The following is a 26,752-nucleotide window of genomic DNA, read 5'->3' on the forward strand; positions in this document are numbered from 1 at the left end:
ATATCAGTGACTGACAGCTATCTCTGTATACACAGGGAATGCTATCAATCAATCAATGAACACCTCCCCTATGTACAGATATATCAGTGACTGACAGCTGAATCTGTATACACACAGGGAATGCTATCAATCCCTGATAACACCTCCCTGTGTACAGCTATATCAGTGACTGACAGCTATCTCTATACACACAGGGAATGCTATCAATCAATGAACACCTCCCCTATGTACAGATATATCAGTGATTGACAGCTGAAACTGTATACACACAGGGAATGCTATCAGTCACTGATGACACCTCCCTCTGTACAACTATATCAGTGACTGACAGCTATCTCTGTATACACACAGGGAATGCTATCAATCCCTGATAACACCTCCCTGTGTACAGCTATATCAGTGACGGACAGCTATCAATCCCTGATAACACCTCCCTGTGTACAGCTATATCAGTAACTGACAGCTATCTCTGTATACACACAGGGAATGCTATCAATCCCTGATAACACCTCCCTGTGTACAGCTATATTAGTGTCTGACAGCTATCTCTGTATGCACACTTACACAGAGAATGCTATCAATCACTTTTGACACCTCCCTGTGTACAGCTATATCAGTGACTGACAGCTATCTCTGTATACACACAGAGAGAATCCTATGTCACTATAACACTTCCCCCCGTGTACAATGGAAGTCAAAAAGAGGAGAGATTCAAATGTATAAAATTGTATTCTAAAGGTACCTTTTTAAGCGAGGCAATTATCTTGTAAATTATCGTTAAATCGAGCAGTGTAAAAGCAATGAACGATAGAGCGACAACCAACAATCGGTAGCTTTTTCGTTGGTTCGATCGTTTGTGGGCAAAAAAATAATTGTTGAATGTTAATGATTTTTATACGTGTAAACAGGAATCGTTCACCACGCACGATTACAGATGAGTACGCTGTGGGTGTGATTAAGCACGTCACTTAAGTTTTTGCTTTGTGTAAATGCAACTGTCTACTTTACAAACGATATTGTGAACGATAATCGTGGCGTCTGAAGGGCCCAACCTGAATAAATGCAATGTCATAATGGTGAAAGCAGCCACTTGTTAGGCCTATGAGCTGGCACTCTGTAACACGTGCCTTTATATTACTCAAGACCTCACCATGCAGTCACACGTCACAATTTAATTAGCCGACCCTAATTAACAAAACTTGGCACTCGCCTCTCTCCTGCCCTTGTCTTCTCTGGCTCAGAATCAATGGCTTTGATATGCTAATTAGGGAGTAATTTAATTTCAAAGGCCACAATTAACAAGGGTGTTGTGGACATGCTGTAGTTAAGCGCCGTAATCTAATTTGCATTAGTAACAAGCAGGGACTAATTAGAAGCTTAATTAGACACTTAGCTGGCTCTCATGTTTACCTTTTTAATGAGATGGAGAAGAGAAGCTTCCTCATCTAGTACAGCACTACTTAACTTCAAGATCTGGTAGTATAAGGCTATGCAGCCCATTCATTATCAGCGAAACAAGAGCCATAGGACTATCGAGGTATTTGACCTGCGGATTGAAACTAGGTAGATACTATGCTTGCTATAGTGAGGTATTTGAGAACAATCAGGGGTAGAATCACTTATTCCATGTCTATTTCGAGATTTTAAAATTAATTCTTAATTCTTTCTCATATCAAGAATAAAGTCTGATCTGCACATACTTTTTCTGCCAAAATTACAGAATTTGGGGAAAAATAAATACAACTTTGATAGACACGAAATTAGTTATATAATAAGGGTGGGCCCTAACCACTTTGTGTACCCTTGATTGAGAAGCCAGGTTCCCGCCTAGTCCTACCACTTTGGAAGAATGGGGAGGAGCTTGCAGAGGAAGGTGGATGACTAAGGGTATACAGTGGCCTAGTCCCGCCCTCGGTGCACTTAACTGCTTATTTGCATATGGATTAAAAGTACTTTTTCTCCAGAATGAAGCCACGGATCGCTAAATGAAAGGTATCATTACATTCAGCTGAGATAGCCCCACAGGAATTGTGTCTGGTGTAGCAGGGAATTTTGTGGTGACAGACTCTCTTTAAAGGGAGTCTTTCACCTATTCTGACGGTTTTTGAACACTAACACCATTCTCAGCATTATAGTACCCATATGTAAATGCTACTTACTGTTTAGGTGTCCGTCGCTTATTTCCTTGAAAAAACACTTTAATCCAATATTCAAATTAGGTCTGAAGGTGCCCAGAGGCAGCGTTCAAGCGGCTGGTGCCCAGGCCACTCTTCGCTATTCATATGAAACCCCTCCCCTTTAAACACTGAGGCTGGCCCTCGGTTCTTCTTATTACCGCCTCCCTTCAGTGTGAAATGCTGCGCATGCGCCATGCATCCGAATCGCTGCACCTGCGCACAGCATTACCCATTATGGGCATCGGCATCCGAGTGTTTATTGCGCATGCGCTGGCCCCAACAACCCGATCTAGCCGGCGGCTACTTCGCATGCGCAATAAACGCTCGGACACCGATGCCCATAATGGGTAATGCTGTGCACAGGCACAGCGATTCGGATGCACGGCGCAGGCGCAGCATTTCACACTGAAGGGAGGCGGCAATAAGAAGAACCTAGGGCCAACCTGAGTGTTTAGAGGGGAGGGGTTTCATATGAATAGCGAAGAGGGGCCTGGGCACTGGCCACTTGAACGCTGCCCCTGGGCACCTTCAGACCTAATTTGAATATTGAATAAAAGTGTTTTTTGAAGGAAATAAGAGACAGACAGCTAAACAATAAGTAGCATTCACATATGGGTACTATAATGCTGAGAATGGTGTTAGTGTTTAAAAACCGTCAGTATAGGTGAAAGACTCTCTTTAATGGTGTAATCTTGTGTTTTCTGCCTTAGCTTTATAATAAAAGAATCACCTTACATTATAAAGGTGCCCATACAACGTCAATCCATTTACACGCTTGTTTGGCTGACCGCTATCTCTCCTGACTTTCCCAGACACATACATACAGTGAAACGACCAATGGCAGTAGCCGATCTCTCGGGAATACAAAAGATTCTGCATTGAAGTTCAAAGCTCCCGATCCCCAAGATAAAAGCAATGAATATTAAATAATAAGCAGATAACCAATACTGATAAAGTACAACCTTGCATATAACAGTCAGATATGGCTACTGGAAGCTGTAAGTCACTTTCTATATTGAGGGTAGGAGCTTCTTCAGGGACCAGTATAATACACATAGGGGGACTAATCTAAAGATGGGGTAAGATTATCAGGCTGGATGATAGACACTTTTCTCAGACTTTATACCAACTATTGGTTGACTTTGAGATAGATTTTTACACCAGAATTGGCACATCTTAAGCACCGATAAAGCTCCACCCCTTTCCGCTACGTCCACCCCCTTGTCAAGCATGTCAGAAAAAGTGTACAATCCATAGATGCACCAAAGGGTGCTAGGTTGCAACACTTTTAAACAGGTTTTTGGCTCAGACACATTAGTAAATCTGGGCCCAGTGCATTAGAAAAATAAAATGCACCCTCACCTGTTGCCAAAAAGAGACACTCATTGTGGCACAGGTATATGTGGCGCAGGACAGAATATGTAGTACAGCGCTCTACTGTAGAGAGGAGCTACTAGACAGCTTTTACAGGTGTTATACCAGTGAAACCCTCTTCTACATTGAAATTGCAACACCAAGGAGGGAAAGTCATGAAATTATGGATCGATAGACAAGACAGAAATACACACCCTTACATGCCTTGGCATACTATAATTTAGGCTATTATTGGTTGTCTGAGGAATGCTCTGCCACATTTTATTCACTTGGGCATGTAAATCATCAAGATCCACTACTAGTAGCTCCCTTTACAATTGCCGACTAATGAGGTCCCAGATGTCCAAAATGGAAGACAAGTCCAGAGAGTCTGCATGTGCCTATGTTGCATCACTTGCTGTCATTCTAGTTTCTCATTGTTCTCCAAACCACTGGAACACACAACGTTGAACAGTGCTGATGACATCTTAGCCTAGGTGCATAGCAATCTGCCAGAGTAATAAATCAGGGTCTCTCAAAGTGGATTTACACTGCCCGATTGTTGGGCAGATTATAGAGGACGAACATTAGTATGATCACTCATTCCCAATTATCTGCCTGTGCAAACTTGCTGGCGATCGCCCAATGAACAAGTGATATGCTCATTCTTTGGGTAAAACAATGTTTTATGTGGATGCCTAAATCATCCTTTCTGAGGAGCAGATTGTGGTTTATAAAAAAAATGAATCTGTATGGCAATAGGCGGTATCAATAGCCATCACTCATCCCCATACAGTGGAGGGAACCGACTTAATCTGATACAGGAAGGGATTTTTGAGGTTTCATGTGGCTAAAAAACTTTGCTTTCAACGTGGTTTTTATGCTACAGATTGGAGCTAGGTGCTTGAAAATGTGATAATTTGCATATCTTAGCAACACCTGCTATTTCCTCAATTTGCATAACCTTACAGCTTGTCTTTCTTGGTGTTGCAATTTCAATGTTGAGGGATGTAAATGTGCTGATTGGTTGGATCTTCTGGTCAATCCCACAGGCCACAGATTGGCAGTATCTGAGGCATTGTATATTGAATCTGATTTCCAGTTGCAGCGGCCCAGGAAAGCCCATTTGTTTGTTAAAAATATTGTATCCTGAGACCTTTGTAACTTGAGGGACCACTGTATACTGGGCACATGTGCACTGTCTCTTTATACTTGATATAGGCTCATTAGAGCTGATCAGCTGGTTGAAGAGAAGGCCGCACTTCGTGTGAGCGTGGCCTTCTCTTCATTGTTTACCTGCTCACCGTTGACATTGCAGTGGCCAGCAGGTGTACCTACAAGCCATCCCATTCACTTCAATGGGACAGCTCCTTCCTATTCAAGTACATTATATAGGAACGAGATGTCCCATTAAAGTGTAGGCAGCGCTATTGCTTGGTAGGGTTGATCATGCCAATTAAAACTATACCTTTCTTCCTTTTAGCTTAGATTGCTGCATAGATATGTGGACTTTTATATTTATGCAAATTAGGCAGTTTCAGCAGCGAGGGGCCGGCACAGCTCTTGGAGCACCACTTCCGCTACACTGCTCTGTGCTCAGTACACTTACCCCATCCCCTTTGATTCACAAGGTTAGATAGTCTCATCTTCTGGTGCAAACATGGTGGCTCACTTAGTCACTGGTGGTCCAGAATTATTTAGGCTGGGTTCTCAAGTGACTGATTAGCTGCGGATCTGCTGTCTTGGATTTTTGTGTGGCAAATTTTCAGGGTTGTATAGTACCAGCAAAGTGAATGAGCTTTCAGCAATTCTCAGTTACACATAGAAAAAATCTGCAGCAGAAACTGACCTATCGTGCGGATTTTAAATCTGTATCATGTCAATTTATACCACAGATTTCAATGCAGATTTCACCCTTTCCAATGCAAATAATGAAATCTGCAGCTTTTCTGCAATAAAAACTGCAGCGTGTGAAGGCACTCTGGCGCTTTTTTCTGCTGCAGATTAGATGCAGAGTACTGCAGATTTTCTGTTGCTGAAAATCCGCAGCTAATCGGTCACTTGTGAACCGAGACTTAGGCCTCATGCACAAAGCCATAGCCGTTTTTGTGGTCTGCAAATTGGGGACCAGCAAAACACAGATACAGGCTGTGTGCATTCCTCATTTTGTGGATCGCTACGTCCTGCTCTGTGTTAGAACTGCCACCAATGAATGCCTCCAGGTTGGACACATAACATTAGCAAAATCATGCATTCCTAGGGGCATGATTTGCTAAAACACACCGGTCCTAATTATTGTTTTTACCAGTAAAAATAATGCTGAGCCACAGTGCAGGCACCAGGAGACAGGACTGTCTAGCCCTGTCAATCAAAGCGGAAGGGGGAGTGTACTGAGCATAGCTGTAGCGGTGCTCCAAGCGCTACACCAGACCCTCAGTTCTCAAATTGCCTGATTTGCATAAATCTAAAAGTCCACTTATCTACGCAGAGGTCCAAAAGAAAAGAAAGGTATTATTTAAATCAGCATGATCAAGCCTAGCAGGCAATATGTCTGGTTTAATAGGGTTGATCATGCTGACAAAGGCTCTTTAACGGGGTTGTCCATGTTTTAGTATCACATGATCCGGCATCTAATGTCTGTCTGTAGTGATGTCCTTAACCAACAGACACAACCGCTGCAGTGTTGGTGGGTGCCATGCAGAGTCAGTGCCCAGAGCACATAAATTGGCCACGTATTTTAAATAGTTTTCACCCAAACAGCTGATAGCATTTTCTCCAGATGCCCCCTGCCACTGCCTATACACATATACACACTCAGCTTGGCCAAGCATGCATGTGTTCTGAAGGGAGGAGGTAATAAGCCACTGCCAGACACCTCTGGTGGTGGTTACCCACCTGAGAACAAAAGGATCAGACATGCTGAAATCCAAATGCCCAGTCCTTCTCTCCCGCAAATACACATTAACACATATTACATGGTCAGCTGACATTACTATAACGCATATGGCCACATTAGGCTCCTTCAGCCACAATAGAAGGCACACTGCAACAAGAAGAAGCTGCAATACAGTGCGTCTTGGACCAAAGCTTTGAGGCTAAGCAGAATTTTTTAAAGGGGTTTTCCAGGAATTAAGAAAATGAAAATACTTAAAAATTCTTTATTATAAATATATTCCCAAATATCTTTCATTAGTTATAATGACTCGTTTTGTCTAGGGAGCAATCATTAGGGGAAATAAAATGGCCGCTGTGCTATTAGTACACCAAAAACCTGTCGTAATAACACAGCAGGACAAGTTACATCACAACACTGAGCTAAAGCGCTGTCTCATCCTCCTCTCTGCTCTACTTGTCAGGGATTATGATCCTGAATACAGTTTAATATGAGCTTCAGCTGAATCTCTGTAGGAATGGAGAAGATGTGAAGTACAAAGAGGATGGTGGAGATGTGAGTAATGAGCAGCAGCATTTGTATGCAGTCTCTATTACCACAGTCTGTCCTGTCCGTCCTCTCTGTACTTCGTGTCTCCTAATGAGCTCCTTTTCTTCAGAGATTCAGCTGAAGATCTTATCAGCTGTATTCAGGATCATAATCCCTGACAAGTAGAGCAGAGAGGAGGATGAGGCAGCTCTTCACCACAATGTTGTGAAGTAACTTGTCCTGGCGTGTGACTGGGACAGGTTTTGTGTGTACTAATAGGATGGCGGCCATTTTATTTCTCCTAATGATGGCTCCCTAGACAAAACAAACCAATATAGCTAATGAAAGGTATTTGGGAATATATTTATAATAAAGTAATATTTAGGTATTTTCTTAATTCCCGGAGAACCCCTTTAAGGTGCGACCTCAGGAAGCGTACGTATTGCAGATTTTCTGCAGCGGAATTACAGTCGCAGCAAAGTGGATGACATTTCCACAAACCTCATCCACATGCTGCTCAGGAAAGTCACTCATAGCTTGACATGACGTCCATGTCAGTTGTGGTTGCAAACCTGCAGCAGTTAAACAAAATCAGCATTGTGTGGTGTGGATTTACCCACTGTGGAGTTCGGCCAGATATGCCACATCACTGCTATTGACTTGCAAATTATCTGGTCATGTAAAAATATAATATAGAAGCCCTCTATTCTGTATACCGCTAACATATCTTCACATCACGTTTTGTCCTATGTTTAACATATAGATTGGGGAGAAAAGGATGGAAAAGCACAGTACACTACACTTATCCATCCTGCAGAGTCCATAAAAAAACATATACGCTAAAGCATACAATGGAACCCTGAGGCGACAGATGCCAATGTATGCATCTATCAAAGACATCCATTTTACGTATATGTCATGTGTATATGTTAAAAGTGGGACAAGAACGTAATGTGAACACAGCTTATAGGGGTTGTGTCACTTCAGCAAATCGCACTTGTTTTGTAGAGAAAGTTATTACAAGGCACTTACTAAAGTATTGTTATTACCCATATTGGTTCCTTTAATGGCTGGATTTATTTTTTCATCACATTATAAACTTCTTGTTTCCGTAGTTACGACCACCCTGCAATCCAGCAACGGTGGATGTGCTTGCACACTATAAAAAAAAGCACCAGCCTATGTGCATTCCCACGGTCCGATCAAACCAAGGTCCGGCGCTTCTTCCTATAGTCACGGCTACCGCTGATGGATTACAAGGTGGTCTGTAACCATGGAAACGAGCAGTGTATAATGTGATGGAAAAATGAATGAAGCCAGCAAAGGAGGCAATATGGACAGTCACATTACATTAGTAAGTGTCTTGTTCTACATGATAAATGTCACTTACTGAAGTGAGACACCCCCTTTAACCGCCTCCGGACCGCCTAACGCAGGATCGCGTTCCGGAGGCGGCAGCCCTGCGCAGAGTCACGCATATATGCGTCATCTCGTGAGACGCGAGATTTCCTGTGAACGCACGCAGGCGCGCGCGTTCACAGGATCGGAAGGTAAGCGAACGATCGCCGCTGGCAGGCTGGAGATCCACTATCTCCAGCCTGCCAGCGGCGATCGTTCGCTGGCAGGCTGGAGATGCGATTTTTTTAACCCCTAACAGGCATATTAGACGCTGTTTTGATAACAGCGTCTAATATACCTGCTACCTGGTCCTCTGGTGGTCCCTTTTGTTTGGATCGACCACCAGAGGACACAGGTAGCTCAGTAAAGTAGCACCAAACACCACTACACTACACTACACCCCCCCCCCCCGTCACTTATTAACCCCTTATGAACCCCTGATCACCCCATATAGACTCCCTGATCACCCCCCTGTCATTGATCACCCCCCTGTCATTGATCACCCCCCTGTAAGGCTGCATTCAGATGTCCATATGTTTTTATCGGATCCGCAAAACACATACAGGCATCTGAATGGAGCCTTACAGGGGGGTGATCACCCCATATAGACTCCCTGATCACCCCCCTGTCATTGATCACCCCCCTGTCATTGATCACCCCTCTGTAAGGCTGCATTCAGATGTCCGTATGATTTTTACGGATCCACTGATACATGGATCGGATCCGCAAAACACATACGGACATCTGAATGGAGCCTTATAGGGGGGTGATCAATGACAGAGGGGTGATCACCCCATATAGACTCCCTGATCACCCCCCTGTCATTGATCACCCCCCTGTAAGGCTGCATTCAGATGTCCGTATGATTTTTATGGATCGGATCCGCAAAACACATACGGACATCTGAATGGAGCCTTATAGGGGGGTGATCAATGACAGAGGGGTGATCACCCCATATAGACTCCCTGATCACCCCCCTGTCATTGATCACCCCCTGTCATTGATCACCCCCCTGTAAGGCTCCATTCAGACATTTTTTTTGGCCCAAGTTAGCGGAATTTTTTTTTTTTTTCTTACAAAGTCTCATATTCCACTAACTTGTGTCAAAAAATAAAATCTCACATGAACTCACCATACCCCTCACGGAATCCAAATGCGTAAAATTTTTTAGACATTTATATTCCAGACTTCTTCTCACGCTTTAGAGCCCCTAGAACGCCAGGACAGTATAAATACCCCACATGTGACCCCATTTCGGAAAGAAGACACCCCAAGGTATTCGCTGAGGGGCATATTGAGTCCATGAAAGATTGAAATTTTTGTCCCAAGTTAGCGGAAAGGGAGACTTTGTGAGAAAAAAAAATAAAAAATCAATTTCCGCTAACTTGTGCCAAAAAAAAAAAAATTCTATGAACTCGCCATGCCCCTCATTGAATACCTTGGGGTGTCTTCTTTCCGAAATGGGGTCACATGTGGGGTATTTATACTGCCCTGGCATTCTAGGGGCCCTAAAGCGTGAGAAGAAGTCTGGAATATAAATGTCTAAAAATTTTTACGCATTTGGATTCCGTGAGGGGTACGGTGAGTTTATGTGAGATTTTATTTTTTGACACAAGTTAGTGGAATATGAGACTTTGTAAGAAAAAAAATAATAATTTCCGCTAACTTGGGCCAAAAAAATGTCTGAATGGAGCCTTACAGGGGGGTGATCAATGACAGGGGGGTGATCAGGGAGTCTATATGGGGTGATCACCCCTCTGTCATTGATCACCCCCCTATAAGGCTCCATTCAGATGTCCGTATGTGTTTTGCGGATCCGATCCATGTATCAGTGGATCCGTAAAAATCATACGGACATCTGAATGCAGCCTTACAGGGGGGTGATCAATGACAGGGGGGTGATCGGGGAGTCTATAAAGACAACTTTTCCCATTTTTTTTATACAAAGCTGGCATTTGACCGAGATATTTATCTCACCCAGCATGGGTATATGTAAAATGACACCCCAAAACACATTGCCCAACTTCTCCTGAGTACGGGGATACCACATGTGTGACACTTTTTTGCAGCCTAGGTGGGCAAAGGGGCCCACATTCCAAAGAGCACCTTTCGGATTTCACCGGCCATTTTTTACAGATTTTGATTTCAAACTACTTACCACACATTTGGGCCCCTAGAATGCCAGGGCAGTATAACTACCCCACAAGTGACCCCATTTTGGAAAGAAGACACCCCAAGGTATTCGTGATGGGCATAGTGAGTTCACAGAAGTTTTTATTTTTTGTCACAAGTTAGAGGAATGAGACTTTGTAAGAAAAAAAAAAAAAACATCATTTTCCGCTAACTTGTGACAAAAAATAAAAAGTTCTATGAACTCACTATGCCCATCAGCGAATACCTTAGGGTGTCTACTTTCCGAAATGGGGTCATTTGTGGGGTGTTTGTACTGTCTGGGCATTGTAGAACCTCAGGAAACATGACAGGTGCTCAGAAAGTCAGAGCTGCTTCAAAAAGCGGAAATTCACATTTTTGTACCATAGTTTGTAAATGCTATAACTTTTACCCAAACCATTTTTTTTTTTTACCCAAACATTTTTTTTTTATCAAAGACATGTAGAACAATTCAATTTAGAGAAAAATTAATATATGGATCTCGTTTTTTTTTGCAAAATTTTACAACTGAAAGTGAAAAATGTCATTTTTTTGCAAAAAAATCGTTAAATTTCGATTTATAACAAAAAAAGTAAAAATGTCAGCAGCAATGAAATACCACCAAATGAAAGCTCTATTAGTGAGAAGAAAAGGAGGTAAAATTCATTTGGGTGGTAAATTGCATGACCGAGCAATAAACGGTGAAAGTAGGGTAGGTCAGAAGTGTAAAAAGTGGCCTGGTCATCAAGGGTGTTTAAGCACTGGGGGCTGAGGTGGTTAAGGTTAGTGCTACACGTGCACAACATTTCATGTAATGTATTTCAATGGTCTTGCAATGTGACATGCAACATGCTGCGACCGTTGCAAGTCAGATTTTTTTGTGATTATTGCAGTAGCAGCGTATCGCATTACAACACCATTGAAATACATTACCTGAAATGTCACTGTGTAGCTGTACCATTTTTATTTTTGTGCACAACACGTCGCCATGTAGCCCTATCCTAAAAGACAAATAATATTCTATACACACAGTTTGTCATATGGAACAGACTTTCTATCTGAGGAATATTGCTCCATAAATGTATATCTACTGTATGGATAGTTTTCTGTGAGGAAACGCATTTCAAAACATGCTGCCACATACAATCTTTTAGACTTTTTTTGGGGCATGTAATAAACGCCAGGAACATTTTTTTTATGAGTGTTGTTTTTCAGTTTAACATTTTTCTTGGTGATTTTTATTTTAAATTTTTTTACCTTTTTTAGAAAAGTCTATGGGAAAATGCCAGAGCCAGAGCTTGCTTTGATTTAAAAAATAAAAATAAATCCATTGACCCAAAAGTCAATGCACGTCACTACAAAAAAAGTCTATGTTTTTAATATTTCCCATAGACTTCCATGCAACATGTAACTAAAAATGCATCAAACACCACCAGCCACCAGAGTATATATAGGGGGACATTTATAAACTCTGATGTGCCTTTTTTGTGGTGCAAAAGTGTCACAAGTGTGAAACATTTTGTGCATTTTTGTGACTTTTGGTGAAATCTTGCGACATTTGGTGAGCTTTGCCACTTTCAAAACTGGAGTGAAATGTTTGCTGGGATTATAGAATAGAACACTTATATGTTTTATTTATGATGTGCGAGTTTTTAAAAAGTCGCATCTCCACGTCAGGCAGCCCCCTCGACGTACGTTTACTGATATAGGTGTAAACCACATTCAGTCGTGGCCAAAAGTTTTGAGAATTACATAAATATTTGAAATTGGAAAAGTTGCTGCTTAAGTTTTTATAATAGCAATTTGCATATAATCCAGAATGTTATGAAGAGTGATCAGATGAATTGCATAGTCCTTCTTTGCCATGAAAATTAACCACTTCCCATCTGGGCCATTTGCCCCCTTCCTGACCAGGCCTAATTTTGAAAATCTGACATATCTCACTTTATGTGGTAATAACATTGGAACGCCTTTACTTATCCAAGTCATTCAGAGATTGTTTTCTCGTGACACATTGTATTTCATGATAGTCATAAATTTGAGTCAATATAATTCACCTTTATTTATGAAAACATCCCAAATTTACCAAAAATTTGAAAAATTCGCAATTTTCTAAATTTCAATTTCTTTGCTTTTAAAACAGAAAGTGATACCTCATAAAATATTTATTACTTAACATTCCCCATATATCTACTTTATGTTGGCATCATTTTGGAAATGTCATATTTTTTTTTTAGGACGTTAGAAGGCTTAGAAGTTTAGAAGCAATTCTTCAAATTTTTAAGAAAATTGCGAAAACCCACTTTTTAAAGGACCACTTCAGGTCTGAAGTCACTTTGTGGGGCCTACATAGTGGGTACCCCCATAAATGACCCCATTGTAGAAACTACACCCCTCAAGTTACTTAAAACCGATTTTACAAACTTTGTTAACCCTTTAGGCGTTCTACAAGAATTAAAGGAAAATGGAGATCAAATTTTTAAATTTCACTTTTTTGGAAGATTTTCCATTTTAATCCAATTTTTTCTTTAACACAGGGGTCAGCAACCTTCGGCACTCCAGCTGTTGTGAAACTACAATTCCCAGCATGCTCCATCCATTACTATGGGAATTCTGAGAACAGCAGTGCAAGTATGCTGGGAGTTGTAGTTTCACAACAGCTGGAGTGCCGGAGGTTGCCGACCCCTGCTTTAACACATCGATGGTTAACAGCCAAACAAAACTTTATATTTATTACCCAGATTCTGCGGTTTACATAAACACCCCACATGTGGTCATAAACTGCTGTATGGGCACACGGCAGGGCACAGAAGAAAAGGAACTCCACATGGTTTTTAGATACCATGTCCCATTTAAAGCCCCCCTGATGCACCCTTACAGTAGAAACTCCCAAGAAGTGATCCCATTTTGGAAACTAGGGGATAAGGTACCATTTTTATTGGTACTATTTCTGGGTACATATGATTTTTTGATCATTCATTATAACACTTTATGGGGCAAGGTGACCAAAAAATTGGTTGTTTTAGCACAGTTTTTATTTATTTATTTTTACAGCGTTCACCTGAGGGGTTCAGTCAAGTGACATTTTTATAGAGTAGATTGTTACAGACGTGGCGATACCTAATATGTATACTTTTTCTTATTTATTTAAGTTTTACACAATAATAGCATTTTTGAAACAAAAAAATTATGTTTTAATGTGTCCATGTTCTGAGAGCTATATTTTTTTTTATTTTTTAAGAGATTTTCTTATGGAGTGGATCATTTTTTGCGGGATGAGGTGACTGTTTTATTGGTACCATTTTGTGGGACATACGCCTTTTTGATCACTTGGTGTTGCACTTTTTGTGATGTAAGGTGACAAAAATGGCTTTTTTTGACAGTTATTATATATTTTTTTTATGGTGTTTATCGGACTGGGTCGATTATGTGATATATTTATAGAGCCGACCGCCACGGTCGCGGCAATACCAAATATGTCTATTTTATTTTTTCTATTTTTAACTTTTTTTTTACATGTGAAACCTTTAGTTTTTTTACACTTTATTTATTTTTTATTTTTTTTACACTTTTTGTCCCCCATAAGGTCATGCAAGACCTCTGGGGGACATTTACTTCACTTTTTTTTTTTTTTTACTGTTGATTTCTCCAGTTACAGGAGAAATACACCCCCCCAGAGAGGCTGTACAGCGCAATACAGCACTGTACAGCCTCAGAGCAGGGCTGATCGAGGTCTCTGAAAGACCTCACACAGCTCCTGCACTCTCACAGCCCCGGCGGTCACATGACCGGCGGGCCGGAACAGGAAGCGCATAGCGCTTCCTGCTCTGCATACACAGTGCTCGGTGAGCGCTGTGTATACAGCGATCTAGAAGGCAGGGACACCTGGGAACTGTCCCTGCCTTCTCTCTAGGTTGCCCTGCTGTCACTGACAGCGGGCAACATAATAAGCAGCTGCACGATTAGCGTGCAGCTGCAGTTTCTGAACGGACGTTCTGGAACGTCCATTCAGAAAAAGAGAACCACCTCCCGGACGTTTATAGTCTATGGGCGGACGGGAGGTGGTTAACTGAATCCCCAAAAAACCTTTCCACTGCATTTCATTGCTGTCATTAAAGGACCTGCTGAGATCATTTCAGTAATCGTCTTGTTAACTCAGGTGAGAATGTTGACGAGCACAAGGCTGGAGATCATTATGTCAGGCTGATTGGGTTAAAATGGCAGACTTGACATGTTAAAACGAGGGTGATGCTTGAAATCATTGTTCTTCCATTGTTAACCATGGTGACCTGCAAAGAAACGCGTGCAGCCATCATTGCGTTGCATAAAAATGGCTTCACAGGCAAGGATATTGTGGCTACTAAGATTGCACCTCAATCAACAATTTATAGGATCATCAAGAACTTCAAGAAAAGAGGTTCAATTTAGGGTTGGACAATATCAAAAATATTCCCACGATATTAAGAAATTTATCGCGATAACGATATATATCGCGATAAATGCCCATTTAAAAGAAAAAAAACACCTGGGGCCACAAGGAGACATTATACTGTATGGGGGCAGCCACAAGGAGACATTATACTGTATGGGGCAGCCACAAGGAGACGTTATACTGTATGGGGCGGCCACAAGGAGACGTTACACTGTATGGGGCGGCCACAAGGAGACGTTACACTGTATGGGGGCAGCCACAAGGAGACGTTATACTGTATGGGGCAGCCACAAGGAGACACTACTGTATGGGGCAGCCACAAGGAGACACTACTGTATGGGGCAGCCACAAGGAGACGTTAAACTGTATGGGGCGGCCACAAGGAGAAGTTACACTGTATGGGAACAGCCACAAGGAGACGTTATACTGTATGGGGGCAGCCAGGCAGCCACAAGGAGACGTTAATTGTTATACTTTTATATGTCATTTTTCACCATTTCGGGTATCTGTAACTAGTCAATTGACTTCTAGTAACAACAAAAACATTACAGGGTTAATTCAGCCCCCAGCCTCTGATCAGCCCCCCAGCCTCTGATCAGCCTCTCATGTGCCCCCCAGCCTCTGATCAGCCCCCCAGCCTCTCCCTCTTATCAGCCCCCTCTGGTAACTCAACCCCCCCCAGTATTAATCATTGGTGGCAGTGGCCACAGGGTCCCCCTCCTCCCCCCCATCATTGGTGACAGTGGGCAGTGCCCTCCCCCCCCCCCCCCTCCCCAGTATTAATCATTGGTGGCAGTGGCCACAGGGTCCTCCTCCCATCATTGGTGGCAGTGGTCAGTTCAGATCGGAGTCCCAGCAGTGTAATGCTGGGGCTCCGATCGGTTACCATGGCAGCCAGGACGCTACTGAAGTCCTGGCTGCTATGGTATGTTAGTGAGCAGCATTATACTCACGTGGCCGCGGCCGCCGGTCGCTCCTTCTTCTGTCTGTGCGGCGCATTGCTAATGCTTATAGCATGAGCAATGCGCCGCACAGACCTATGAGAAGAAGGAGCGCCCGGCGGCCACTGCGCACGTGAGTATAATGCTGCTCACTAACATGCTGCTCACTGCCCACTAACATGCAGAGACTGAAGAACATTCCCGCCCACACCTGAGGGGTTAATTCCGCGGATCACAGCGTCCTCTCAGAGGTCGGGTGCCGGGAATGCGAGTCACAGAATTCCTTCCCCCACGCCGAACTGCTAAGAGCGCCGCCTCAAGCGGCCAGCAGGTATCGGCAGTGGTATCGGGGACATTTGCACGAGTACAAGTACTTTGCAAATGTCCAGTATCGGTTCATGCTGGGGCGGGCGGCCGCGGACGCAGATTTAGAAGCGGTCAGCGCACTTGACCGCTTCTATGATGTCACGAAATACCGCGGTAATTAGAAAACAGCGATATCGCCGTTTTTTTAATACCGCGGTATATCGTGATACCGGTATATCGCCCAACCCTAGTTCAATTCTTGTTAAGAAGGCTTCAGGGCGTCCAAGAAAGTCCAGCAAGCGCCAGGATCGTCTCCTAAAGAGGATTCAGCTGCGGGATCGGAGTGCCACCAGTGCTCAGGAATGGCAGCAGGCAGGTGTGAGCGCATCTGCACGCACAGTGAGGCGAAGACACTTGGAAGATGGCCTGGTGTCAAGAAGGGCAGCAAAGAAGCCACTTCTCTCCAAAAAAAACATCAGGGACAGATTGATCTTCTGCAGAAAGTATGGTAAATGGACTGCTGAGGACTGGGGCAAAGTCATATTCTCCGATGAAGCCTCTTTCCGATTGTTTGGGGCATCTGGAAAAAGGCTTGTCCGGAGAAGAATAGGGGAGCGCTACCATCAGTCCTGTGTCATGCCAACAGTAAAGCATCCTGAGACCATTCATGTGTGGGGTTGCTTCTCATCCAAGGGAGTGGGCTCACTCACAATTTTGCCCAAAAACACAGCCATGAATAAAGAATGGTACCAAAACACCCTCCAACAGCAACTTCTTCCAACAATCCAACAACAGTTTGGTGAAGAACAATGCATTTTCCAACACGGTTGAGCACCGTGCGATAAGGCAAAAGTGATAACTAAGTGGCTCGGGGACCAAAACGTTGACATTTTGGGTCCATGGCCTGGAAACTCCCCAGATCTTAATCCCATTGAGAACTTGTGGTCAATCCTCAAGAGGCGGGTGGACAAACAAAAACCCACTAATTCTGACAAACTCCAAGAAGTGATTATGAAAGAATGGGTTGCTATCAGTCAGGAATTGGCCCAGAAGTTGATTGAGAGCATGCCCAGTCGAATTGCAGAGGTCCTGAAAAAGAAGGGCCAACACTGCAAATACTGACTCTTTGCATAAATGTCATGTAATTGTCGATAAAAGCCTTTGAAACGTATGAAGTGCGTGTAATTATATTTCACTACATCACAGAAACAACTGAAACAAAGATCTAAAAGCAGTTTAGCAGCAAACTTTGTGAAAACTAATATTTGTGTCATTCTCAAAACTTTTGGCCACCACTGTACACTTAAGCTAAATTCATGATCACTGTAACATTTCATAACTTAGGTGCCTCCCCACACAAACCAAGACAGACTTAGGCTACTTTCACACTCGCGTTTGGTGCGGATCCGTCATGGATCTGCACAGACGGATCCGTTCAGATATTACAAACGTCTGCATCTGTTCACAACTGATCCATTTGTATTATCTTTAACATAGCCAAGACGGATCAGTCTTGAACACCATTGGAAGTCAATAGAGGACGAATCCGTTTTCTATTGTGCCAGATTGTGTCATAGAAAACGGATCCGTCCCCATTGACTTACATTGTGTGTCAGAACGGATCTGTTTGGCTCAGTTTCATCAGACGGACACCAAAACACTGCAAGCAGCATTTTGGTGTCCACCTCCAAAGCAGAATGGAGATGGAACGGAGGCAAACTGATGCATTCTGAGCGGATCCTTTTCCATTCAGAATGCATTATGGCAAAACTGATCTGTTTTGGACCACTTGTGAGAGCCCTGAACGGATCGCACAAACGGAAGCCAAAACCCCAATGTGAAAGTAGCCTTAAAAATAACACAAAAATGACTGGAAATGTTTTTTACAATGGAAGTCAATGAAAAGACATACACCTGTAGTGGAGAGGCCTGAACGTCTGTACATACTATTATATTTGAATCATTTTGCATTTCTATACATATATTGGAGACACGGTTACCTGCTTTTTCTTAGGTACATGTATGAAAAGTTCTTTAGCCTTGTAAGTTGTTAACACAAGTAATGGGTTGAGCTGGTTTTTTCTATCTGAGCGGGGTGTGGGAGGGCAGAGTCCAAGACCCTTCACCCGGCTGCTTGTGTCAGGTAAAACAATAAGTGTGTCTCCTCCTTCTTCTTTTCTTATCGCAGCCATTCCCTCCCTATAGAATATGACCCGTGCAGCAGAATGTGGATTGGCCACTTCTGAGTGGCTGTAAACTACCGCCCTGTTATGTTTACCTGCTTAGAGGGTACTGATACCTTGAGCTGCCCCCACCATTTCCACTAGTATCGAGCAGAACAATGCCGTCACAGAGCTGACATGGATTTCCTATTTCAGGCAGTCTGCCGTCCACTTATGGTTCCCGATTTTGCACTCCGCGTGTGAGTAACATTGCATTAAAATACCTTTTTTCAGTAGTGAAAGCAACAGTTATACTTAACCTGTGAAAAGTCATGTAAATCTGTAACAAGCCTTACTCTTTGTACTGAAATAGTAATACAGGTGTTTATACTGCAGTCAGCAGTGCTATTGTATTCAATGGTCCAGTTCTATAAGCTGTTCCTTAATGTATATATCTGTGTTTATGCAGCATGTTGGGGAGGGTCCGAAAAACTCTACAGATAAGGCAGGTGGTGATTTGAAGAAAAAAAAAACGTAAGAAAACGCACGGCTCTGTCACATGGTTTGCGTGGGATCTTGTAAAATCCTGCTCACTGTTGCAGCACGTCTGGCTGCAGCAGTAAGTGTCTCTGCCAACATGAATTTTCTCTTCTGTTTTATTATATTCACACAAAAAAAAAACACAACTGCTCGCATGTGTTGTTGTTTTTTTTTCTGTGAACCACATTTCTTCTTTGTGGATTTTTTTTCCCTGTAGAGAAGAAGATATCAAAATGTCAGAAAAAAACGCCAAAAGCTTTAGCCTTTTGAAAAAATACACCAGAGACCTAAAAAATTCCACCGTTTGTATATCCCGTAAACTTTTTGCGAACATCGGAAGCAGGCTTTTTCACCACAGAGAAAACACCATAAAACACAGGCACAAAACACGCCACTGAAAATGCAAAAATGCCATTAAAAACCTACGTGTAAAGCCACCCTTTGTGTGCTCTCACACCATATTTTTTATCCATTCCAAAAACTTGTACAAACTGACGTCAGTTTTTATGAGGCTTCTGTTTTTTTCAGTTTTTACCAGGAAACAATATGGGAAAAAAGGTGGAGCCCGAATTGTGTGACCTGTGATTGATTGATTAGTTGCCCTTTTTGTTCTAGATGGAATAGCACAGACATCTGCACTTTCCCATCCGATTAAAAACACAGGAACGCAAACTAGACAAAAATGTTTGCACTTTTCCAATGTTTCTGAGTAAAAATGGATGTGTTTAACGGAAAATTAAAAAAATGTGCTGTGAAAGAAGTCTTATGAAAAGCATGTGGCATGGCAGCATTATGAACTAGGTGATATGCCAGCTTTTCATGTGGCCCACTCGCCTGGATACAAGATGAGATACGGGTATGGAGGCATACAGGATAGGGTCCATACTTTCTTACAGCATCATTATGATACTGGGAATTTTTGACTAAAGGAGCAGTGTTCAGTCCGGGAAATGCAGTCACCACACGGATCATGTTTCCCGGACTGAACATCGTCGTGTGAAATTTAGTCTTAAAAAGACATAAAGGAAAGTAAATCTGTACATTGTGTAAAACATTAACATTTGAGAATTGCTTTTTCTACATATTAAAGTGGTCATTCACACCACCTTGCTTGATCCAGGAAATACGGTCCATGTATTGGCCGCATCTCCTGAACCAACCACAGCTTCCCTAACCCAAACTGACTGTATCCTAGTGTTTTATGGTAGAGGCAGTTCCTATCTGATGAAGGTGAACAATAAAATAGGAGGGGATGGGACCCATGAGAGGGTTCACACCCTTGGTAGAGACACTATCGGCGCAACTGCACAACCAGGTCAGTATTCGATACACACTTTTCTTTATTCAAGGTAAAGTGTGTATCGAATGCTGACCTGGTTGTGCAGTTGCGCCAATAGTGTCTCTACCAAGGGTGTGGACCCTCTTATGGGTCCCACCCCCTCCTATTTTATTGTTCACCTCACAAGGGCTGGCAACCCATTCAAGTGAGGACCAGACGACACTGGCAGCACCGACCTCCCACTATCACCGATATGCACTAGTGTTGCTATGGTTAGCACAACCACACAAGGTGAGCCTGAATTTCTCCAAACGACCCTCACGTACATACCACCCTATGAGCGCCTTTCCCCCCTCTTCTTGCCCTTTTCTGCTATCTGATGGGTCTACTGTGCTCACATGATTATGCGAGTACAGTACAATAGACCTGCAATCAGATAGGACTGCATTAAACACTATGATCGGAGAGATGTGGCCTAAACACGGACCATGTTTCCCGGACCAAGCACGGTTGTGTGAATAACCCCTTGGGGTCAGTTCACAAGTATCAGATTTGTTACAAATTATTTTCTTAGAGTCGATTCACACACAGGCTTTTTGTGTGGCGTTTTTCTGCACTAATTTGTATTTTAGTGGCTTTTTATGCTCAGAGGTTGGATTGTGTCTCTGGATTTAATGCGGCATATTGAGACAAGGGTGCTTGTTTCAGACAATATTTCAGCTTCTCTGTATAGAAAATACTCATGAAAAAATGCCACTCACACATTTGTTTTGAGAAAAACGCCAGTAAAAAAACATAATTTAAATAAATTCCTGCAACCAATCTGCAGTTGTTCAGCAAGTTCAAAAAAGTCAAATGCAAAAATAAAATAAAATTAAATGCCTTGCGAAATGGCTTTTACACATCGGAGTGAATGGAAAGTCACATTTTTCTGGTCATGTGCATGCACCATTAGTAGTGGATCATAATTGGATGATTGGAACAAGTGGTAATAAACAACCCAGAAGTAATTCTCAATATTAAAATGATGTTCTGTGTGACATGTGAATAAAGGGTAAAGCAATGTAAAATGTGCATGCTATTACTAATTGCTCTCTGTCTTATACAGGTTGTGAAGAACGTCATGATGGTGGAATCTGCATCTGAATCGATTCGATCAACTCCAACCAGTCAAAATGGAGTTGGCAGTGTTCCCAACCAGTCAGATGCAGGCGGAACAAGGGAAGGCAGCGCCGGCGGGGAGACTAATGAAGAGTTAAGCACAGCAGAGCTCTTGCATTTCCAGCAGCAACAGGTAAATGACACAAGAGGCATAGGTGAACTGGTTTAGATTGCTGAATCTTTGGTAGTAAAGGTTTGCATTACACAACACGTGGCGCCCCAAGCCTTGCAGCATTGTGGAGTTTTCATGGACCTTTTCCATCTTGCCAGCCACATTAAAGCACTACAAGGGCCTGTTCAGAAGGCGGAATTTGCCATTAGAATTTTGGCGTGGCGCCTGTGCCAGAATTCCGCAGGTGGCCACCTCCTAGTGTTTGTGATGGGAGGCAGTGCTGCCATTCATATGGCAAGCAGTTTAAAGCTTCAAGGAGGGGGGGAAACTGTGGCGACTTCTGCCGTGGAATACACGGGGCTTTAGCACCTCTGCTTCATGTTTTATAGAAGAATACAGCCAGCCTATGCTGCAGCAGTTCCAGGATGTCCGATAAAATACATTTAACAGGAATACATAAACCAAAAGGTGCACATCCCTTAATTCTTTTAGCACAGATGTAACTATCAAGTTGTCAGACAATTAGTTTGCCAAAACATGTGCCATTTTCAGGCATTCTTCTTAATACATTTGACTGAGGCCAAGAATGGCATTTCTGTGCCAGCTGTGATCGTGTCATATTACCTTTAGAACTGAATATTACCTCCATCTTAGAACCTGAACTTTTTTTGGAACAGTTTACACCAACAACTAGTGTAATCTACTTAGTAAATATGGGCTAATGCATATTAGAAAGTGATTAAACGTTTTTTTTGTATAAAACCTGAAGGCTATATGCACACGACAGGATGATGCACTGTCCATTTTTAATGGACGTTTTTTCAGTGATGCCTTTCTGAGAAACAGACGTTAAAAACGGACCCATTCAATAGTATGGGGGCAGTCGGTCAGTGAAAAACTGACAAGATAGAACATGTTCTATTTTTTGAAGTTCGTTATTCACTGGCTGTCAAAAAACCTGCCGTGTGAATAACCCCATGGACTACCATTTGTCTTAAAATGGACGCATCCATCTCATGTCTGTTTTTCGTGTGCATGTAGCCTAAGACCCCTTACATTTAAAGACGCAAGGTGCATTTTATTTTATAGCTATTAGTAAAAATTCTAGTGGTTCTAAAATTCTAATGCCTACAATTTAAGTAGCTCAAATTTAGGGAAGGACGACATGCATGGGAACTTGCTCTACGTCCCATCAACCAATTTATGTATAGGGGCCTCCCGAATCTCCCCTAGCAGTTGATGTTGGGGTAAGAATGATCGGGTATGTTGAATTTTATTATGCCTGATTCTGTTCCCCCAGGGAAAAAGTTGCAACAACTTAGGGCGAATTCACATGACCGTTTATAGCTTTCCGTTCTTCTGATCCCTACAGACGAAAAAAAAACGGATCCTTTATTTTGAGCATCAGCTGTGCAGTTAGTATCAGTTAAAATAACTGATCCAAATCAGTTCAATCAGAGATCAGTTATTTTTGACGGGAGAAAAAGTATCAGTATGCAGGACCTTTTCTCCTATGAAAAATAACTGATCTCTGACGGAACTGACACAAACGGATCATAACAGAAGCTCAAAATAACGGGTCCATTATTTATTATTTTATTATTATCTCTGTTCTTCTGACGGATCAGAAGAGCGGAAAACGAAATGGTGAAACATATGCAGGTTCAGTGATACTGAGCGCGCACGTGTGTGGAGCCGGGAGGTATAGCTATTGAAGGGGTGCGGGCAGCTTAACACTGAAATAAGGCTGCAGGTAATGATTTGAAATTACTCAGATCAGTTCCAGTAGGAGTCCTAAAAGGAATAATACTACATTTTCAGCACATTGAGCTGGCTGGTTTACCATGGGCCTCCCCCCTCAGCCTCCTCCTAGCAGTGCATTAGAAGAAGGTCTGTGGTAGGAAGTGTTGTGGGAGACCATAAATGAGAAGGTGGCAAAAGATAAAAAACACAGTGTGACCCCAAGGACTAGGCTTCCTGCCTTAGCAGTGATTGGTGATGAGGGGGATGGGTGACTGAAGAAAAATAAACAGTAGGTACAGAAGGAAAAGGAAGGGAAGGAATGAACAGGGCATGAAGTAGGCGACATAAGAAATCTGAGGCACACAGTACAGCAGATGCAATGTACAGTATAAGTTCCGAATATCTGTCTTCTGTAGCCTTCTCTCTGAGTTTCCTTCCATTACTGTTCTTGTAGGCTCTACAGATGGCCAGGCAGCTTTTGCTCCAGCAGGCAACAGGGCTGAGCACTCCTAGCAGTACTGAGAACAAGCAGCCGTCAGTCCAGGTGAGACCATTGCACAGGTGCATTGTGAGGCAGATGCCGTTTCAGAAGGGTAGAGAGATCATATCTTTCCGGTATTATTGCCACAGGTCCCGGTTTCAGTCGCTATGATGTCCCCACAGATGATCACACAGCAACAGATGCAGCAGATTTTGTCTCCAGCCCAGCTCCAGGCTGTCATGCAACAGCAGCAAGCTCTTATGTTGCAGCAGGTAAGTCCTGATCCACGGATGGTACACTGGACACAAAGGAACCGCGTGCAAAACAATGGTTGGACATTAATATATGCACCAAGCTTAATTTCACTGCCATCAAGTCTACCCACATCTGTTTTTATATGGGGGTCAGTTCCAGCCAGCAAAGGAGGCAATATGGACAATCACTAATTTAGGCGCATTTCAGCATAATGTTGAAATGCGGCTAAATTAGTGATTGTCCATATTGCCTCCTTTGCTGGCTGGATTCATTTTCCCATCACATTATACACTTCTCGTTTCCATGGTTATGACCACCCTGCAGTACAGATATGAGGTGGCCGGCACGGGAGCTGCTGCGCATCCGTGTCTATGCGTACTACCATAGTCCTGGCCACGTTTTCCTATAGTGTATAATGTGATGGAAAAATGAATCAAGCCAGCAAAGGAAGCAATATGGACAATCACAATATAAGGGTGCATTCACACGACCATGTCGTTTCTGCAAAACACGGATACCGGACAGTGCCGGCGCTATATAGGAAATGCCTATTCTTGTCCACAATAGAATATCTTTTTTTGCGGGGCCATAGAACAGAACAATGGATGCGGACAGCACACAGTGTGCTGTCCGCATCTTTTGCAGCCCCATTGAAATGAAAGGGTCCACACCAGTTCCGAAAAATTGCGGCACAGATGCGGACCCATTCATACAGTCCTGTGAATGAGCCCTAATAGAAAGTGCCTTAAATTACCTTTCTCTACATGATAAATGCCATTTGCTGATGTGAGACAACCCCTTTCATTATACAGTATAAGTATAGTGTGTTATAGACACAATTATCAGCGGCTGTTTATAGTACAGAGGAGCCACACCTCACACCTTGTAGTTACACCAATGATTCTGGGTAATGCTTTGACAGTCGTTCATATTACAGAATCATTCATTTTTAAGACACATTTTCAGTGTAGATCAGTTTTAATTATTGCAGGCTTTAAATGGAGAAGTGAGTAATGTGTTTCCTCTTCATCTTGGCAGCTTCAGGAATATTACAAGAAGCAACAGGAGCAGCTACACCTCCAGTTATTTTCCCAGCAACAGGCAGGGAAACAGCAGCATAAAGAGGTGAGCATTTGCCAAGCTGAGTACTTCTTCAAATCTTGTTCCTAATCCTGCGGAATACACTCCTGATCCGTCCATTAACATTAACTTGCACAATTAATTATTTTTCTCAAAGAACGGCTGGCAGAGAGACTAGCCTATAAGATGAGGTCATTTCAGCCCTTGCTGAATATAAGCACATCCATCTGTGCACCTTAAAGGGGTTGTCCAGCTGGAACATTTTGAATTGTTTTCAAAAAAGGGATCAGTAATATTATACTGATTGCTTGCAGCTCTCCTGACTGTTCCCGGTTCCCCCACTGGTTCCTCTTAATATAGGAAATGTGAGACCACTCAGTCAGCCACTGGTCACAGGCGTGACTTTCTCCAATCAGTCATTGGCTGAACGGTCACATTTTTGTGTCTAGAGGGACCAGGAAGTAGAGACCAGCAGGTGACCTGGAAAGCATGGGAGAGACGCAGGATCAATATTGTTCAAATAACTTTTTATGCTCCTTTTGTAAACATTTTCCTGGTTGGGCAGCCCCTTTAAAACAGTATCTAGCAAATGGTGGAAGCGTATTAGAGTCCCACTGAACTGCCCAGATCCCACCAATAACGTTCACGGTCAGGTGTGAACATAAGATTTAAGGACGTTTACTGAGCAGAAATGATTGCTAATAGACTCGTGTTCAGAAGTTATACCAGTGGCCAGTTTTAATTGTGAAATATAGTTTTAGCTATTGCCTTAATGAACTGAAATGCTTTCTAATAATTAACATTGAGGAGAGCAATTTTAGGGTGCCATTGCCGCTTTAATGAAAAAAGAAAACTGAGTGCCAGTGTCCTCAAGAAGATCTGACCTCACAGTGGAAGATTATGGGAAAAGTTCTCACAAAAGGCCATATCTGTTCAGATATATAGAATGACAAGTGTATTGCATTTAGCTATGTCCGTCTGTCGGACTGCGTGCATTGACCTGGTGCATATAGCTGTGGCACTAATAGATTTCCCTCCAGCTCATTCTCGTGGTCTTCTTGCTTGAATATACCAGGCTTAAATGGCAGGAAACCACGAGTCGTGCATGTATTAATCACTGTATGTAGGATTGACTAAATACCTGCCTGCTTCCCATATGTTGGCATTGCTCATGTAGTTCTCACTGAGATATCTGATTTCCAGGCAGCACTGGGGAATAAACAGCTAGCATTCCAACAACAGCTATTACAGATGCAGCAGATACAACAGCAGCACTTGTTAAATCTACAGAGACAAAGCCTGGTAGGACTGCAGCCAGGCCAGGGACAAGTGACATTGTCAGGCCTGCCACAAGGTTAGTATTGATATGTGACTGAAAGATACAGATATTAGATTTGGTCTGATGTTTTTACACTGCAGCCTGCAGTGTCCAGACATATGGCAGGAAAGGACTATTTGTAAGGGACAGAAAGCCTTAGCCTTGAACATTTCCTTACACGTGATTTTGGAATCTCCCACTAGCTGTGTCCCCATCAGATCTTCAGCAGCTCTTGAAGGAGATGAGCAACAACCAAGAGGATTCCAGCAAACAAGATAATGCTGAACTGCACAGCACAATCTCTACCTCATTCTCAAGCAGCAAGATGTCTCCTCCCACAGTTCACCCTTCTTTACCTAATGGTCAAAGTGCCCTACAAAACCTGCGGCGGGACAGGTAAGTGCAAACCCTTCATTGCACAAGCATTTATAAGCGTCGTACA

The 26,752-nt window shown here is 42.7% G+C and overlaps 1 protein-coding gene across 5 annotated transcripts in view; it reads left to right on the forward strand.

Annotated features, from left to right (window-relative positions):
• FOXP4 (forkhead box P4) overlaps positions 1 to 26,752 on the forward strand; it is an 82,598-nt gene that overhangs the window by 24,640 nt on the left and 31,206 nt on the right. For 3 of the 5 annotated variants that reach the window (XM_040424099.1, XM_040424104.1, XM_040424102.1), the window contains exons 2-7: positions 21,269 to 21,454; positions 23,631 to 23,720; positions 23,807 to 23,929; positions 24,951 to 25,037; positions 26,196 to 26,346; positions 26,514 to 26,706. In XM_040424099.1, the coding sequence (XP_040280033.1) occupies positions 21,284 to 21,454; positions 23,631 to 23,720; positions 23,807 to 23,929; positions 24,951 to 25,037; positions 26,196 to 26,346; positions 26,514 to 26,706 (815 nt within the window). In that variant the 5' untranslated portion in view covers positions 21,269 to 21,283. Of the gene's footprint in view, positions 1 to 18,515; positions 18,602 to 21,268; positions 21,455 to 23,630; positions 23,721 to 23,806; positions 23,930 to 24,950; positions 25,038 to 26,195; positions 26,347 to 26,513; positions 26,707 to 26,752 lie in introns of those variants that run through there. The other 2 variants (XM_040424100.1, XM_040424103.1) reach the window with 2 other exon arrangements.

This window comes from Bufo bufo, chromosome 3 (assembly GCF_905171765.1).
Source record: "Bufo bufo chromosome 3, aBufBuf1.1, whole genome shotgun sequence".
NCBI classification, from domain to species: domain Eukaryota; kingdom Metazoa; phylum Chordata; class Amphibia; order Anura; family Bufonidae; genus Bufo; species Bufo bufo.